The sequence below is a fragment of the Nilaparvata lugens genome, unplaced genomic scaffold, assembly GCF_014356525.2.
Source record: "Nilaparvata lugens isolate BPH unplaced genomic scaffold, ASM1435652v1 scaffold5933, whole genome shotgun sequence".
NCBI classification, from domain to species: domain Eukaryota; kingdom Metazoa; phylum Arthropoda; class Insecta; order Hemiptera; family Delphacidae; genus Nilaparvata; species Nilaparvata lugens.
The window spans coordinates 1-16,912 of record NW_024091705.1 but is presented as its reverse complement, the minus strand read 5'-3'; the positions used below and the strand labels follow the sequence as shown (position 1 = coordinate 16,912).

General features: G+C 33.9%; 2 protein-coding genes across 2 annotated transcripts; one reads left to right on the top strand and one right to left on the bottom strand.

Annotated features, from left to right (window-relative positions):
• Nucleotides 1–1,077: 1,077 nt before the first annotated feature.
• On the top strand, nt 1,078–8,532 carry LOC120356137 (superoxide dismutase [Mn], mitochondrial-like; the record flags this gene model as incomplete). The annotated part of the gene is given in 8 exon segments (XM_039444985.1): nt 1,078–1,101; nt 1,104–1,142; nt 1,145–1,189; nt 2,712–2,762; nt 2,765–2,806; nt 2,809–2,850; nt 2,853–2,888; nt 8,271–8,532. Coding segments are annotated over 8 exon segments (437 nt in total), but the record flags the coding sequence as incomplete, so codon positions are not given.
• A 1,851-nt stretch (nt 8,533–10,383) lies between these two features.
• Nucleotides 10,384–16,307, bottom strand: LOC120356138. The gene is made up of 3 exons (XM_039444986.1): nt 16,057–16,307; nt 13,594–13,727; nt 10,384–11,716 (listed from the first exon to the last, which is right to left on the bottom strand). The coding sequence occupies exons 1-3, from the start codon at nt 16,265–16,267 to the stop codon at nt 11,621–11,623; spliced, it is 441 nt and encodes a 146-aa protein (XP_039300920.1). The 5' UTR covers nt 16,268–16,307; the 3' UTR covers nt 10,384–11,620.
• Between the last annotated feature and the right edge of the window lie 605 nt (nt 16,308–16,912).

Below are 16,912 nucleotides of genomic sequence, written 5' to 3'. Positions count from 1 at the left end.
GTAGCACTGCATATTTTAGCCTGGATAATTGCAGTTAAGTTGAAGTAAGGTTAGCTTTAGCAGTACACCAGGATAATAATAATTGAGTATTTTGTTTTGTTTGAATTTTGATTTTGATTTTCATGGAATAATATCACAAATTACAAGAAGCTGTTAGCCCATTCATCCTTACTATTATGTCTTAAATATTATCCTCATTCTCATATGTATAACAGTCGCGAGGCCCATTGTCGGCTTTATTATATGTTGATGCTAGTTGGGCCCTTTCTCGTAAGGGACGCCCACCAACGAAATGTATACGAATTTATATACTGAAGCCTAGGACTCAGTTGTTGTCCATCAGACTTGCAAAAACATATGTAGCCATAGATAAATATAGCATAAAAATCTCTCATGGTGTAGGGCGTTTAAGTTCCAAATTTTCAATGTCAACCCAAGCCGATAGTCCTGGTAATTATTTTTGGTGAAGCTATGTGACGCTGGTAATCTCTCATACTGCGTCGTTTCATCAAGGCTCAACTCACACTTACGCGACTCCAAGTCGAGAAGAGACTCGACCTAGTCGAGAGCATGTGTTTCCAAATGGTGACACTCAGACCAGTCGATTCTAGTCTCCGCGAAGTCACCATTTGAAAACACATGCTCTCGACTAGAGTCGAGCCTTGAGTCTCACCCGGCCAAAACAATAATAAAAGACAGTAATTGACTGTAATCAGGTTGAAATTTGGAACATAAACTACGTACATCATGAGGTATTTACTTATCTATATTTCCTCTATGATGTAGCCTAACCACTATGATTGATAATTATGTTTTTGTGATGAAAATAGGGAAATATAGAATGATTATAATAATAATAGAACTGAAAAATAGAAGTCACGGTTTCATTTTAATAAAGAATCAACCAGTTTAAGAAATATTAATTATTGAATAATTGTTCATCTCTAAATGGCTCTAAGGTGTTGAAAATACCATTATTATGTAATCATTATGATCTCATTATCTCTCACTGGTATTTTCTATTTATTAGGAACCGTTGTAATAAACTTTACTCATTAGTAATGTTATTTTTTACAGATGATGTGAGTACAATAATTGCACTGAACCAGGTCTGAGATTCAATGGCGGCGGACATATTAACCACTCATTTTCTGGAAAAATCTCTCAGCCCAACGCCAGCAATTGCAAGGTAATATTCATCTATAAATTATAAGATTGTTATTATCGTAGAGTGGAGGAAGAATGGCTTATCTGAAGGTTGTATAGTCCTTTTTCCTATCAGGGAAATTGTCTTGAATTTTTCACAGAAAGTAAAAGCTTTACTTTTTGTGTAGTGAGAATTGATATTGTGGTAATTATTCATATTGAATGAAAAAGACTGAGAAATTGTCAAAAACCACAGATTTATTGATACTTAGAAAGACCGGTTTCGGTTATTACACCATTGTCAATCTCTGATAACTAAACTAAATACAAGAGCAGCAGAATTTATACTAGTAGGTGAGTACTGCTATTGGCCAGGGCATGAACAATTTTTGTTATCATGGCGATTCTGTTGCTAAGCCGCCATTTTGTCACACCGTTGAGTGGGAGGAGACTGTCTAGCTGGGCCAATGGCAGGCGTTCATGCCCTTGACCATAGCAGTACTCACCTACTAGTATAAATTCTCCTGCTCTTGTATTTAGTTTTAGTTTATCAGAGATTGACAATGGTGTAAAACCGCAAACGGTCTAAGTATCAATAAATCTGTGGTTTTTGACAATTTCTTGGTCTTTTTCATTCAATAAAAGCTTTACTCTAGTTGCTACATGATACTAATTGATACTTACTTACTTGATACTTTATACATGCACTAATAATGTTCTTTTTCTTGTTTAGGGCTTCTTGTATTCGCATAAAAATTGAAAATAGGCTAAAGTATCCTTTTCAACATCATATATTTACATTTTTCTCATGTATCTACCATTAAGTCATTTCCGTGTAAAACAACTTGTAAAAGACTTTTAAGTTGAAACATGGTGTGGAAAATAAAGATAAATGTTTAAAATTATACTTTGATTTTTAATATCTATGCACCACGGTAATAACTATTGACTAGATTGGTATTAAGCATTTGATTGCATGAATGTTAATCTATTTTTTGATGCAATAACAATCTAATATGAGCTGTGAGCATTAGAATAGAAAGATAAACGAAAAAGAAAAGTGAGTTGTGTATTATTTATTTATCATAGTAGTCAAACAGTATCAAAACAGACGAATTGTTCAAAATAAACAACACTAACTTTTGCATTTAGATATCAAACACTACTTGCCGAATAAAATATGATTGATTATATTGAACAAGAATGAACAGTTAATATTAAATGAGATATACCGTATCAGTTATCCTCTATCGAAAGGCAGTGGCAGGGAGAGAACGGCAAAGCTGTCTCCTATCTTCCTCTACTGCCATTATATAATGTGGACTGAAGAGTCCTATGCCAAGAAATATTTATTTGACTTATAATAATATGTTTCAATTGGAAGTTAGTGAAGAATTGAAAAGTCGCACATAACCTTATTTGGACAATTTATTTTATAAAATTGGGATGAAAGAAGTTTTGGACGTAGTCTGTTTCTTTGTCCTTATGTTGGATTGTAATGATGAATAAATAAATAAATAAAAAATTGTGATGGTGATTATTTGTTTTGATGTGTTTTTGCGTAGGTGAGCTGTGTGACCTGGTGGTGCAGTCGTTTGGATCGGTGGCTGACATGCAGAAGAGTTGGCGACGGCAGCCAATGGCGTGCAAGGATCGGGGTGGCGTGGCTAGGCTACAACAAGGCCACTGGCTGTCTCGAGATTGCCCACCACACCCAACCAGGACCCTGCTTGCAACCAAAGGTATTCACCGATATTTCTGATGAGTTTATGATAATTAGTGAAATAGAAGAGCGGTTGAGACTTGTTGGAGTTTTGTAAATTACTTCACATATCCTAATCCTAACCAAGATATATTATATAATGATGAGTAAGAATTCATCGTTCTCGGTTCGTCAAGAGTTGAACATTTTTCTCAAAATACTCAAAAGCATGGGAAGTATTTATTTATTTATTTGAGATACATATGAAAGCCAAGGATAATATCCCATATTTGCTCTCTTAACACATAATGCAAGTAAAAACAATTGAAAATGCAATACTATATACAAATATTGAAAAAAATGAAAGTCTTACAAAAGTCTCTCTGAAAAATAACATTACAGAAAATTAAACAACATTTTAGATAGCAGAAAAAATAACACACAGCAAATAATAAAATGAAAATATGAAAATGAAATTAAATAAAAATACTCTATGATTATACAGAAGTCATTCTGAGAAGAAAGAAGAAAAAAAATAGTAACGAGAAAACAGTAAGTTGAGCCATTCAGTTCGTCAAGATTCAAGTCATAAATTTTTCGTTGCTGGCTGATGTCATAAAGAAAAGATAGTATAAGAAGATATCCCATGGTATAGGTCATTTATGTTCCAAATGTTAATCCGATTTTTGTTAACTGAAGCCGATCACTGTAGACTTCTGTTTTTTATTACTGTTTTGGCTGGGTGAAAGTGTTGAGGTGCGTACAGATATACGCCGCGCGAACATGAGCAATTCACTTTTAATCAGCTGTATTTTACAGAACCGGTAAGATACAGATATAAAAGCTTGGCATCAGCTGATTGAAAGTGAATTGCTCATGTCGCGGCGCGTATATCTGTACGCACCTTAAGAACGGCACAGTGTGAGAGATTACCAGCGTCACATAGCTTCACGAAAAAGGAATACTAGGACTATCGGCTTCAGTTAACATTGAAGATTGGAACATGAACGCCCTATACCATGGGATATCTTCTTATGCTATCTTTTTTCTATGCTGATATACAGTCAGCAGCTACACCGTTGCATACTAGTTAAGGATTAGTGAGTATGTGTTAGGGAGGAGTTATTTGAAGGTTGAAGGATAGGTTAGGGGAAGGTTAGAGTTACAGGTTGAATCTTCAATAGGGAAGTTGAAGTTTACTAGGAAACACTTTATTATGCGTACGATTACAGGTAAGGTTACAGGTTGAATTTTCAATAGGTGCCCACTCGGGAACTTACACTTTATCAGCGTACAAAGCTGAAGTATTAATTTGGTATCAAGTCGGGTGACATCCATTCCATCAAGATTTCAGTGACCAAGAATCAGCTCCAGTAAAGATCAGACTAGAATTATTCATCATAAATCAGCTGTTTAGGGGACAATAATACTACCCGTTCAAAAACATCGAACATCTTGAAAATGTATCTTTCCATCAACGTTAGTAGACAGTTACAGCCAGACCTGATAACAGCGCTACACTCACATTCCGGGACGACACGTCACGGTACATAGGACAGAAAGTCCAGTGGATACAGTATCATAAATTTAATTCATAAATTATCAAATAATACCAGCATATTGCAATTTAAAAGCAGTAACCTAACTTTTAACTAACTTCTCTCTAGCTCATTATCACTTACCCCTAAAGCTAGGTTTCCGTTTGTGCGTAAATGCCGTCGTCGACCACAACAGGGTCTCAGATTGGGTAGATTTCAATTTGTCTTAATAACCTAAAATATAAAGGTACGTACAGATATACGCGCCGCGAACATGAGCAATTCACTTTTAATCAGCTGATGCCAAGCTTTTTATATCTGTATCTTACCGTTTCTGTAAAAATACAGATATAGTCAGCTGATTAAAAGTGAATTGCTCATGTTCGCGGCGCGTACTAAATTAGTAAATTACTAAATTAGTAAATCTGTACGCACCTTCATGTTCAATTATGGTTCAATGGGGGAGATTTAGTCTATACTTTAAAATAATTGTAAATGGCAATATGTTGATATTATTAGAAATGTTTTGATTCTTGAATAAAGAACAGAAATAATGAAAAGTTATTTGATCAGCTGTTTTAGCACACTTGAAATTTGGACAATATGAATGTCAACAATCTTTTTTGTGTAGTTGAGAAGTTGATATTGTGGTAATTATTCATATTGAATGAAAAAGACTAAGAAATGTCAAAAAACCACTGATTTATTGATAATTAGAAAGACCGGTTTCGGTTATTACACCATTGTCAATCTCTGATCATTGTCAATTATCAATAAATCAGTGGTTTTTTGACAATTTCTTAGTCTTTTTCATTCAAAATGTCAACAATGCTTGTCGTCGTCGACTGTGGAATTTCACGCACAAACGAAAATGCACCTTAACTAGTGTGCACTGACTGTGTATCAGCCAGCAACGATTGCTTGATACCATGTGACTTGTATAACTGAGAGGTCCAACTTCACATTTTTGTTTCAGTATTCCAAGGAATGGTTGAAATAGAAAAACTAATTTTGTCTTATGATGCACAGAACAAATTCAATATTAGAAAACGAGTGAAGCTGAGGGTGAAAATCTCTCTGAGAGGAAAAACTACTTTTGTCCCATGATGCACTCAACATATTTCGGGAGGGTCTCATATATCCAGTCATATGGGCTTGCATGAATAGATTGAGAGAGTTTCAGTTTTTCAAGATTTCAGCACATGAAAAAACTAATGTACATAAAAAAACTTGATGTACTGAAATCTTGACAAACTGAAACTCTCCCAATCTATTCATGCAAGCCCATATGACTGGATATATGAGACCCTCCCGAAATATGTTGAGTGCATCATGGGACAAAAGTAGTTCTCCTCTCAGAGAGATTTTCACACTCAGCTTCACTCGTTTTCTAATTGAATTTGTTCTGTGCATCATAAGACAAAATTAGTTTCTCTCCTTCAGAGCGGACTCTCTCTCCAATGGCGCTACAGCCCAAATCGGGCTCTGGCCTCAACCAAAATACGCCTCCATCCATCTCTATCTAACGCCGCTCTCTTCCATCCCCTCAATTGTAACATTTCATTAGCATCCTTTTGCACTCTATCCTCCCATCGCTCCCTTGGTCTCCCTACAGGTCGTCTTCCTCCAGGCTGACCAACTAACACTTTCCTTGGCACTCGTGTTTCAGGCATTCTTTGCACATGCCCTGCCCATCGGAGGCGCATCAATTTTATGTGGGCCGATAATTGGGGCTCTGCATAAAGCTCTTTCAATTCAGCATTCCTTCAGAGCGGACTAAGAGCTTATAACTTTCTTCCTACTGAAATAAAATGTATTGAGAGCTCAGAAAGGTTTAAGAATGCAATAAAAGCTAAATTGAAGGGGTTATAATACAAGGGGTCCAAGTGACATATCGTTAGTTTCGAGAAAATTGAGCCTAAAGTTTACTTACATTAATTAATTCTTCATTCATGACATGAATATAGAATATATATAAATGATATTCACCTATTCCTATAACTATTCGTATACTTTTACCAAATCAAACGTACAGTTTCATGTCTCAAATTGCTCTACTTTCTCAATTATCAGCCAAAAATGATAAGAAGTATCACTTGTACCCCTCGTTTACCGAACAAAACTCTATTGTCTAGCTACACATAAATCTATCAAATTTACCAGCAATTGAACAATGTTTAATGTCCTCATTGCAATATTATCTGATTCGCTTATTGATTCTTGAGGTATCTTTAGCTTGGTGACATGGCTTAATCAAGGTTAATTTAATTTGATGGATACGAGCAACCGTTGTCCTGTAAACAGGCATCCAAGTCACTTGGACCCCTTGTTTAATCAAATGAACAGCTGTTTGAAAATGTAGTTTAAAAATTTCACACCAGATGTCAGCACTGATTAGACTTACGCTTATACCTCTTGTATACTAGATTTTTTACCACTTTCAGCTATCGATTACTGTAGCTAACTCAAAAAAATGAAAAATGTCACTTGGACCCCTTGTATTCTGACCCCCTCAATTGATTGATGCATCTCCGTACAGTTTAGAGAAAAGCTCTAACTTTTGGCGCATGTGAGCATTTTTTTCGCAAGCATATTTTTATCTCCTCTTAGTCGAGTGGATCAGATGCTGGCTTTATGATTCAGAGGCCCGGGTTCGAATCCCGGTCCGGGCAAGATATTTATCTCGGGCCACTCCCGTGTTTCGGATGGACACGTTAAGCCGTCGGTCCTGAAAGGCAGTCGTTAGGTCATGTCAGAGGCCCTGAAATTGATCAGTTGCTACCTGAAAACTCTGACACCAGACCTGAGCCAGCCAGGTCACTCGATATTATTATTAACTCCTTTGTTTGTTCTGATTTTCTTCTCTTTTATAACTAGTAGTTCTGTGAACAGTAGACCTCACGCAGTATTCTCATCCACAAGTACCTGATTGAAACTATAGACCTTATGGAAATACAGTAATAGACTGGCTTCTCCACACATCTGTGTAATCACTTGTCAGCTGATTTATGATGAATAATTCTATAGTCTGATTTTTACTCTAATATTGGCGTATGAAGGAGGTTCCTTTTTCCTTTTATATATCCTTGAAATGCAAAATTTCCAAAAACCTTGTATATACGTCGACGCGCAATCAAAAAAGGAACATACCTGTCAAATTTCATGAAAATCTATTACCGCGTTTCGCCGTAAATGCGCAACATATAAACATTTAAACATTAAGAAAAATGCCAAACCGTCGACTTGAATCTTAGACCTCACTTCGCTCGGTCAATAATCTTCAGCATATTCTTATAATATCAATAGCTTCTTATAATCGTCTACACTCTCATCTTCTTAAATGCCTATTTCCTATTTTGTGATGGCTATCTTTATATCAGGTAGCTATCTTTTGTATTTATCCTTTTGTAGGAATAATGGTGATATATATCATCGTTGAATCTAAAAAGAGTTTTATAGTTCTCAACTATTGGTTGTGATCGTATCTGGTATAGTTCCCCTTCCTCATACGAACTAGTTGAGCCATTTTACTATGAGCAAAAGGTGATAAGCTTTTCTAGACTAGACTCACCTTTTTTGAAGCATTTGCTTAAACATTCAAACATATAAACATTTTAACATAAGGAGAAATGCCAAACCGTCGACTTGAATCTTAGACCTCACTTCGCTCGGTCAGTTACTTTTTTTGAGTACTGTACTCAATATTCTTGACGTCTCATATACTACCAAGCTTTGCTTGATTTTGTAGTGTATATGACGAAAATTAAACTAAACTAAACTTCAGAGAGATTGTTACCCTCAGCTTCACTCGTTTTCTAGTTGAATTTGTTCAGCTGTTTGAGGTCTTCACTCGTTTCCTAATTGAATTTGTTCAACTGTTTCAGGTCTCCACCCGCTGTTTGGCATCGACGTGTGGGAGCATGCCTACTACCTGCAGTACCTGAACGTGAGGGCCGACTACACCAAGGCAATCTTCGACATCGTCAACTGGGATGACGTCAACGAACGCTACCTGGACGCCAAGTGCGACATCTCGCGGTGAAATTAGCAACTAACCAGTCTCAGTTTAAATAGCACCTGTCGAAATTCCGTTGTTCATATTTTACCATCATTGTTTGTTTCTCTGTTTAAAAAATCACCATCGTTGAAAAAATAGTCATTTTGCAATCTATCTTTGACCAGTCTTTTGTGCATAATCACTGAAATAAATCATTTTGTGATTTGTTTCTGGAAATAAAAATGAAATTTTATTTTACCAATTACTTGTGAAGTTATTGTGTTTCCCAGCCCGGGTGCCTCACAGGTATTTGAAGAAAGATGTGGGGTCTAATTTTCAAATGATTTTGAGAACTGTCTTGGCTAAGCAAACTTTGTTTTGCTATTATATATTGTGTTTTTTGAAATTACATATCGCACATTGACAAAATAACTTGATAATTTCTCGAATGTAATTTGATGGAAATGTATATTCTGATTATTTCTTCCCCAGTTCGAATTTCAATCAGCCTAATAACTCTAACTGAAGTTTACTGACAAGAGTATATTGTTTACGATATAAATATATATAGATAAAATATATATTGTTTTAATATTAAATAATAAAAATTATATTATATAATTTATATTGTTTTTAAAGATAATATCGGGCACCGAGCCTCGCTCGTTATTTTTATTATTGATAAACAGAACACAATTCTCTAAAATGATCGTGTTCATATTTCACAGCTGGCTATACGTCATCTTATGAATTTCGGTGATGCGATATTTTGATTTTTCACATACTCACTCGCTCAATCACTTTTTTACTATCCACAGCTGTTTCAGCCAAGGATGAATGATCCTTTTAATGTCGTTCAGCGAGTTTCCTCAAAAATGAGACCTAGTGCAATCGAATCTTTATATCATAAACCTACTATGTTCCAAATTTCGTGAAAATCGTTAGAGCCGTTTTCGAGATTCGTTAAACATAAATAACCAGATATATAAATGCAGAAATTGCTTGCTTAATATAATAGGATATTGTTTACGATAGAAATTCTGTGCATATTGTGGAACTGAAACTGGGTATATTATTTTAATGAAGGCTCTTCAGATAGCTTGCTTCTTACCTGTAAGTTGATGTTGATCTACTGAAATATGGGAGATTATAAATATAGTTATTATTAATATATTTTTCTTAGGAACTGGGAATGAACTGAGATAAGAATCAAAGTAAAGCACATATTTTTTTAACGTTTATTGAGATATTTTACAAACAATTCAAAGCTCAGGATCTGTCCCGATTTTTACAAATATTTTTTACAAGGATTGAATCCTACAAATAATATGAAAAACATCTTGCCAAAAATTATTGAATAAATTCAAAGGGAATGATGAATTGAAGCAATCAATTTCATTACAAATTATTCTACAAGTATTGTATTTGTATTAGAATTGGAATGATCTTTTTATTTGTACAAACTGATTATCGAAATGAACTGTAGATGAATGGAAACATTCATAACAAAAATTGAACAAATTTATAATGGAAAACCAACATAATCAATAATTTAAACTAAGAAAGTGTTAAATATTAACCTACTCTGTATTAGACAATATGATTTATACATATCCTAATCAAAGATATAAATAAATTCGAAACGAAGCACAGATATAATTCGTGAATAGAAGCAATCTATGCAAATAATGGTGACGTATTTTTGTGCCGCTTTTATAAATTCAATATTTCAAGAATAAAATCAATGTTCTATCCAAAAAGCACAAGTTGGATGCTAGTAAGATATTATCAATATACAATGCACCGGTACTATAATATAGTACTGTACATTGATTGGATGTTACAGATTGAATATTATACTGCATGGCATGTTAGTCAGGATTAAATATTTCAAGCTTTGATGGAAACAGGTTGTTGTGAATTTGAAATGCTAACGCCAGTTTTCCATCGAATTAAGATATCATCTTGACCAACCATTGTGTTATACATTTTTCTGATGAAATAGATTACTTTATTCATTCGTCATACCTGCGTTTAAACCAAAGCTAACAAATAAATAACATTATTCACAAATAATTTACAAGATCAAGTTCACAGTTCACTCATTTCCTTTTCTTAATTTTATGAAAAGAAAATAGTGATCCTATCGACTAATGTTGTATCTTGATCTAAAACTTACACATAATTTTCCATAAGGACAACAAATGAATGGAAGAGGATGGATTTCAAATCATATAACATGATAATTTTCAATGTAAAGTGTAAATTTACGAATTGTATAGAAAGTGAGGGGAGCATTCAGAGGCTGGAAGTATTCCTTTTCAATAAATGTATAGTTCAAATTCATAGATCTATTTTGTGATATATACAGATATTGAAAATCAAAGTAGGCCTACCCTTTTTTCAACTTCATAAATATGAACTTGAATTAAAAATAAAGTAGAAATAAGGGAGAGATTTCTACTTTTCATGTAAATACTAGTAACCTTTTTACCAAGAAAGTTACTATTTTGTGATGATATATGATTTTTGGCAAATAAAGATCAATTTCAATTTACAAAACATGGAATGGAATAAAAATTTTGTAGCCTGATATTTTTGAATTTCTCTTGCTCGCTAGAAGTATCCTATGTTATAAATAATAGTTGAATAACACAACATTTTCTAAGGAATTTGAACCATTTTATAGACATTCTTATTGCTGCATATAGCATTTCATGTATTATTAAATTGGAAAATAATAAAGAAATCAGAGACTCCTTCTCTAAGAAAAATGTGAATTTCTTCAATTCCATTAAATAAAAATAAGGGTGTTCATACTCAAAAAATCTATTCTAATTCAAAGTATAAGTTATTTTTTAAAATATCTGAGGAATTTCAATTTTCAATAAATAGGCCTACTTTGATCTACAATGATAGAGCAATAAAAATAGGCTCACTCGAATTCATTTCAAGTAGGAATTCACTTTTCTACATTTTTGTGTGTTTAGAATTCATAAATTCTGTTGGATTAATTAAAAAATAGACTTATTTCACACTCACATATCTATTTTTTAGAAAAATAAACAAACAATCTTATGACGGTTGTGAAAATACTCCATCGCTAGCGTTATCTAAAATAAATGCATTTAAATAGATGTAACACCAATAGGCTATTATATTGTCTAAAACAGTATAATAATTTAGTAGAATAGTATTTTTGTATACATATTTGAAGCAGTTTATTGGTAACTGTGTTCATCTGATCGGAGTTGAGTACCGAGGCTGCGAATTTCTCAGAGCTATTTGAACAGCAGTTTGCGCTTCATCCATTGTTTTATTTGATTCTCGCTCCTGCAAATAGACAATAACATTCATAAATAGACAGTTGTCATAAAAAATGAAAAAATTACTTTTTAACATATATTTTTTCTATTTCTCATAACATCCATAACATGTTTCACAAATATAAAAATACAGAGTGTCTCATGAAAGGTGTAACAACCGATGACCATAGATTCTACATAGAATTTGCAACAAAAAATTTTCAGTAAAATTCTTTCATATCGACCTTAGTTTTCGAGATATATAGATTTTTCGATATTTTTAATAATAACTAGGAAAATATCAGTAAAATCTAATTGTAAGGATATGATTGGAAAGAGATTCATCCTATTATGTCAAAAAAGATAGATGCATATATGCTTATAATTTGTTGCTTTGTTTGACGTTTTGGACTATTTCTGAGCGTTCAAACTGTATGAAATTTGGTTTTGAACTCGATGAATGTACATTTTTAAACTTTGATTATTATATCGGAACATTGATAGACCTCAAAAAACTAAGGTCGATATAAGGAAATTTGACTGGAAATTTTTTGTTGCAAATTCCATGTAGAATCTATGGTCTTCGGCTGATACGCCTTTCGTGGGACACTCCTATTATCATATTATGATATGTTTAATAGGGAACTTTTAATTTTTACGATAATACAAGTAGCTCTAAACAAGGAAGTGAACTCCATTACAATTTTTATTAAAATCATATTGAATGATTCATCTATAATAACTTGTGATATATTCTGTGAAGAAAATCTTGATTGTAAATTTAAATTCAAATTAATTTACTAAATCAAAATACAAAAATTGCATCTCCACAGAAATGTAAAGTCCATCAGATTGTACTTAGTATACAAAAACATAATTACATTAAATCTTTTGAATTCTTTGTAGCCAACTGGACAAGACACTAAGGAAAAGGCTAATAAAGTGCTATGTTTGGAGTGTGGCACTGTATGGTGCAGAAACTTGGACGCTGAGAAGGAGCATAAGTGGAGGCTTGAGGCATTGGAAATGTGGATATGGAGAGGGATGGAGGGGATCAGTTGGAGGGATAAAGTTACAAACAAGGAGGTGTTGAGGAGGGTTGGGGAAAGAAGGAGTCTGCTGGATGTGATAAAGGGAAGAAAGAGGAGATGGCTGGGACATTGGATGAGACGGCAATGCTTGTTGGTGGATGCCATGGAGGGGACCATTCAGGGAAGAAGAGGAAGAGGGAGAAGAAGATACAAAATGTTGGACGACATCAAGGAGGGATGAGCTACTATGCAACGAAGCGACTGGCAGAGAATAGAAGAGAGTGGAGGGCTGCTGCCATATAGAAGGACCTGCTTACGAGCAGAAAACTACAGACATTAAAATCAAAAGGAGAATATTGAATCAAACAAAATTGAAAATCCTCTAAAAGTTAAAATGAAAACGTTATACAACTGTTCTCTATTCTGGTTGTCGTTAATATATAAGTTATTCCAGCTCTTGAATGCATCAAGTTCTCTCGTCCTCGTCTCAAACTTGAAAACTGCGATCTCGAGCGGGCAGAATAAACTTCCCTATATAGTGAGGTCCACGTTATAATGGCAGTGGAGAAAGATAGAAAAACGGGGTAGCCGATTCTCTGCCTTGTGACTGCCTTCTGTAGAATATATCTCATTCTTGTTGTTCTCATTCTTGTTGAAATGGTCAGTTATTATCAACGTCAGCAGACAGACTACTCTGTCTACTAACTTTGAGTTATTATATTTTATTCGTCGAGGAATTATATTTTTTAATGATAAATTGCATAATAATTGAGATGGTATATTTTGTTAATCAGTATACTATATCTACAAGTTTATTAAACGTCGAGCCGGCAAACACACATTTTCCGCAAAATATAAAAAAATTATTGGTTACCTTTTGTAGTAAGCTGAGACCTCGCTTGGCAGCTGTATGGAAGCGCTGGCTCAGAGATGCTTCAGTGCCTCGTAACCTTGGAATGTGGCCTGTGTAGCCTGCGATTGGTGGAAATTCTGGCGAAATGTGGTGCTCTGCAACATCAATTGATATATTATTCGAATGAAATAATTTAAATTGCATTCTTATAGTCTTCAAATTTCATTTACAACAGTAAACAGTAGGAGAAGGAATGAGAAGACACTTCAAATTCCTTCTTCCTTCTGAAAACAATTTTGTTAACACAGTAAAACCTATCTTTTTCACCTTATCATGATTTGATAGAATATTAACAGTTATTGAAAATAATGGAACACTAGATTGTTGGCTAAGAATATTCGGAATTTAATTTAAAATCACATGCATGTATTTTATGTATTACATATGCATGTATATTCTTAGACAACATTCTAAGTGATTCATTATGGATAAATGTATCACTAAATCTCACCAAAAACAGTAAATATCTAGAGTTATTCAAAAAATGAATAAATAGTGTGAAAATTATATCAATTTTCAACAAACAAATAAAGCTCCCAAATGTATGAATAAGACAGTTATTCTAGTCTATTGTGAAATTCACTCTGTACAAACTATTCTATGAAGAATTACTTGTTGAAACAAAGAATTGGGGAAAATTTGAGGTGATTCCATAGTAGAACCGGTTGGGTTAAAATGGATTTACTACAACATATAGGCCTACTTTTAAAAATGGCATGAGTGTTTTATTGAAAATTTAGTAGTGTGTGCTGGTACTGAAGTAATGCAGAACATTCAAGTAGTTTAAATGAAACTTAAAAATTGAAACCAGTTAATTAAAAATGAATTTACATTTGCAGCATGCTTTTGATAAATATATACCGTATATATGGGTGCTGTATTGAACATTTTAGTAGTGTTGGTGGTGCTGAATAAAAAATGCTAAACATGCAGGAATTTTTAAATGTTAATGATATTATTAATTATTTAGGTATAAAGGATAAATGAACAGTGTAGAAAATTCTATTTTTGGCAAACCAAATAATGTAAACTTTCACACATATGAACAAGCCAGTCACCTTCTATATTCTACTCGTGAAGCTTCAAAAGCTATGTCATGAAGTTGAGATCACAGATAATAAAATCAAGCATGCTTTTCTATTTAAATAATAATTAGGATACAGTACTGTATTTTCCATTCATTTCATCTGAAGTTAAACATGCTTCAAACAGTTTATGCGGTAGGCATATTATCAAGCTAAACTGATAGAACTCAATTTCTTTCAAAGAATCAGTCCTGTCGTGAAACTTCCGTTATAAGCTTATACCACAGACGTAAAGTTGGTCTAAGTTTGATTCTGTGTCTACTATTTAGCCTCCTAGAACTACAGTAGTTTTTCATCCTATCTAATGGTATTCCATTCTTAATTTTTTATTGTATTTTACATTTTCCATAACCATTGTCACTGTGATTATGTTTTGGGACAAATAGAGATTTGATTTGAATTAATCTACAAGAAGCAGTGTTCATCCAGTGTACAGCTGAATTACTAAGTGTAGTGCCTTTGCAAGGTGGTTGGTTGCCATCAGAGGTTCAATAGACTGTAGAGATTTGTATGGGCTAATTTTTTTCTTTTATAACCATTGTCACTGTGATTATGTTTTGGGACAAATTGAGATTTGATTAGAATTAATCTACAAGAAGCAGTGTTCATCCAGTGTACAGCTGAATTGCTAAGTGTAGTGCCTTTGCAAAGTGGTTGGTTGCGATCAGAGGTAAAATAGATTGTGTTTTTGGAACAAATAGAGATTTGATTTGAATTAATCTACAAGAAGCGGTGTTCATCCAGTTACAGCTGAATATAAGTGCCTTGCTAGGTGGTTGGAGGCCATCAGAGGTACAATAGATTATGTTTTGGGACAAATAGATATTTGATTTGAATTAATAAACAAGAAGCGGTGTTCATACAGTGTACAGCTGAATATAAGTGCCTTGCTAGATGGTTGGTTGTTATCAGAGGTTCAATAGATAAAGTTTTGGGACAAATAGATATTTGATTTGAATTAATCTACAAAGAAGCGGTGTTCATCCAGTGTACAGCTGAATATAAGTGCCTTGCTAGGTGGTTGGAGGCCATCAGAGGTGTAGAATAGATTATGTTTTTGGGAGAAATAGATGAGATTTTTTTGATTTAATTGATCTACAAAGAAGCGGTGTTCATCCAGTTTACAGCTGAATATAAGTGCCTTGCTAGGTGGTTGGAGGCCATCAGAGGTACATTAGATTATGTTTTTGGGACAGAGATTTGATTTGATCAATCTACAATAAAGCGGTGTTTATGCAGTGTACAGCTGAAGTGCTTTTCTAGGTAGTTGGTGGCCATCAGAGGTACAATTAATAGATTGTAGAGATTGGTATGGGCTAAAATCTCCAACGATTTGTACCTTTGTACTTGATCCTCTGCTCATACTGTTTAATGGCCGCTTTGACGTGATCGAGAGACCTGATCGACGGGATTTTTGGGGCACTGCGACTTCTGGCCCGCGAACTGGTCTCCAGAGCTCTGCGACTCCGCTCTGCGGCCAGTCGCACATCGAATTCTGCGACACTTTTGTCGGCTGCTCTTTGAAACGAAGTGCCGTAACGAAAATGCATCCCCGGAATATATCCTGGATCAAATCAACGTTTTCTACATACTATACTACTCCAAGCTACTATTCTATACTATGCTCTTTATAACATTTATGTTTGCTCTTTTTATAACAGATAATTTGAATGGAAGACTTCTAAGAGAGATCGATTTATGGATTGCTTCTTCACATCCTAGGATAAGTGATTTTCTTGTGATATTGTAACTAGGATAGTTCACAATCATTCAATAATGTCTGCTTTTTTATTTTATCATCTCGTATTTTCTTACTTTTTTTACTTTCCTTCTTTGTAATTTTTTTCAAATTTAGATGTTAATAGGAATCCACCAATTTTATTTTTATTAGAAATAATTTTGTTATTAGTAACTCTCGGCCCCTGCGCTCAGGTTTTAACCTTTTCAGGGACTTTCCGTATTTAATAAATATACTATTTTACTTTTAACTTATTTTGTTAATTGTCAATTATATAATTAACAAAATAAGTTAAAAGTAAAATAGTATTATTATTAAATTACGGAAAGTCCCTGAAAAGGTAATTGTCAATTATTATAATTAACAAAATAAGTAAACTTTGTAAAGTTATTTTTTGGTTTATACTTTCCTGTTTTATTACATTACCGTAAAATGGGGTGAATAGGAACGGTGGGGT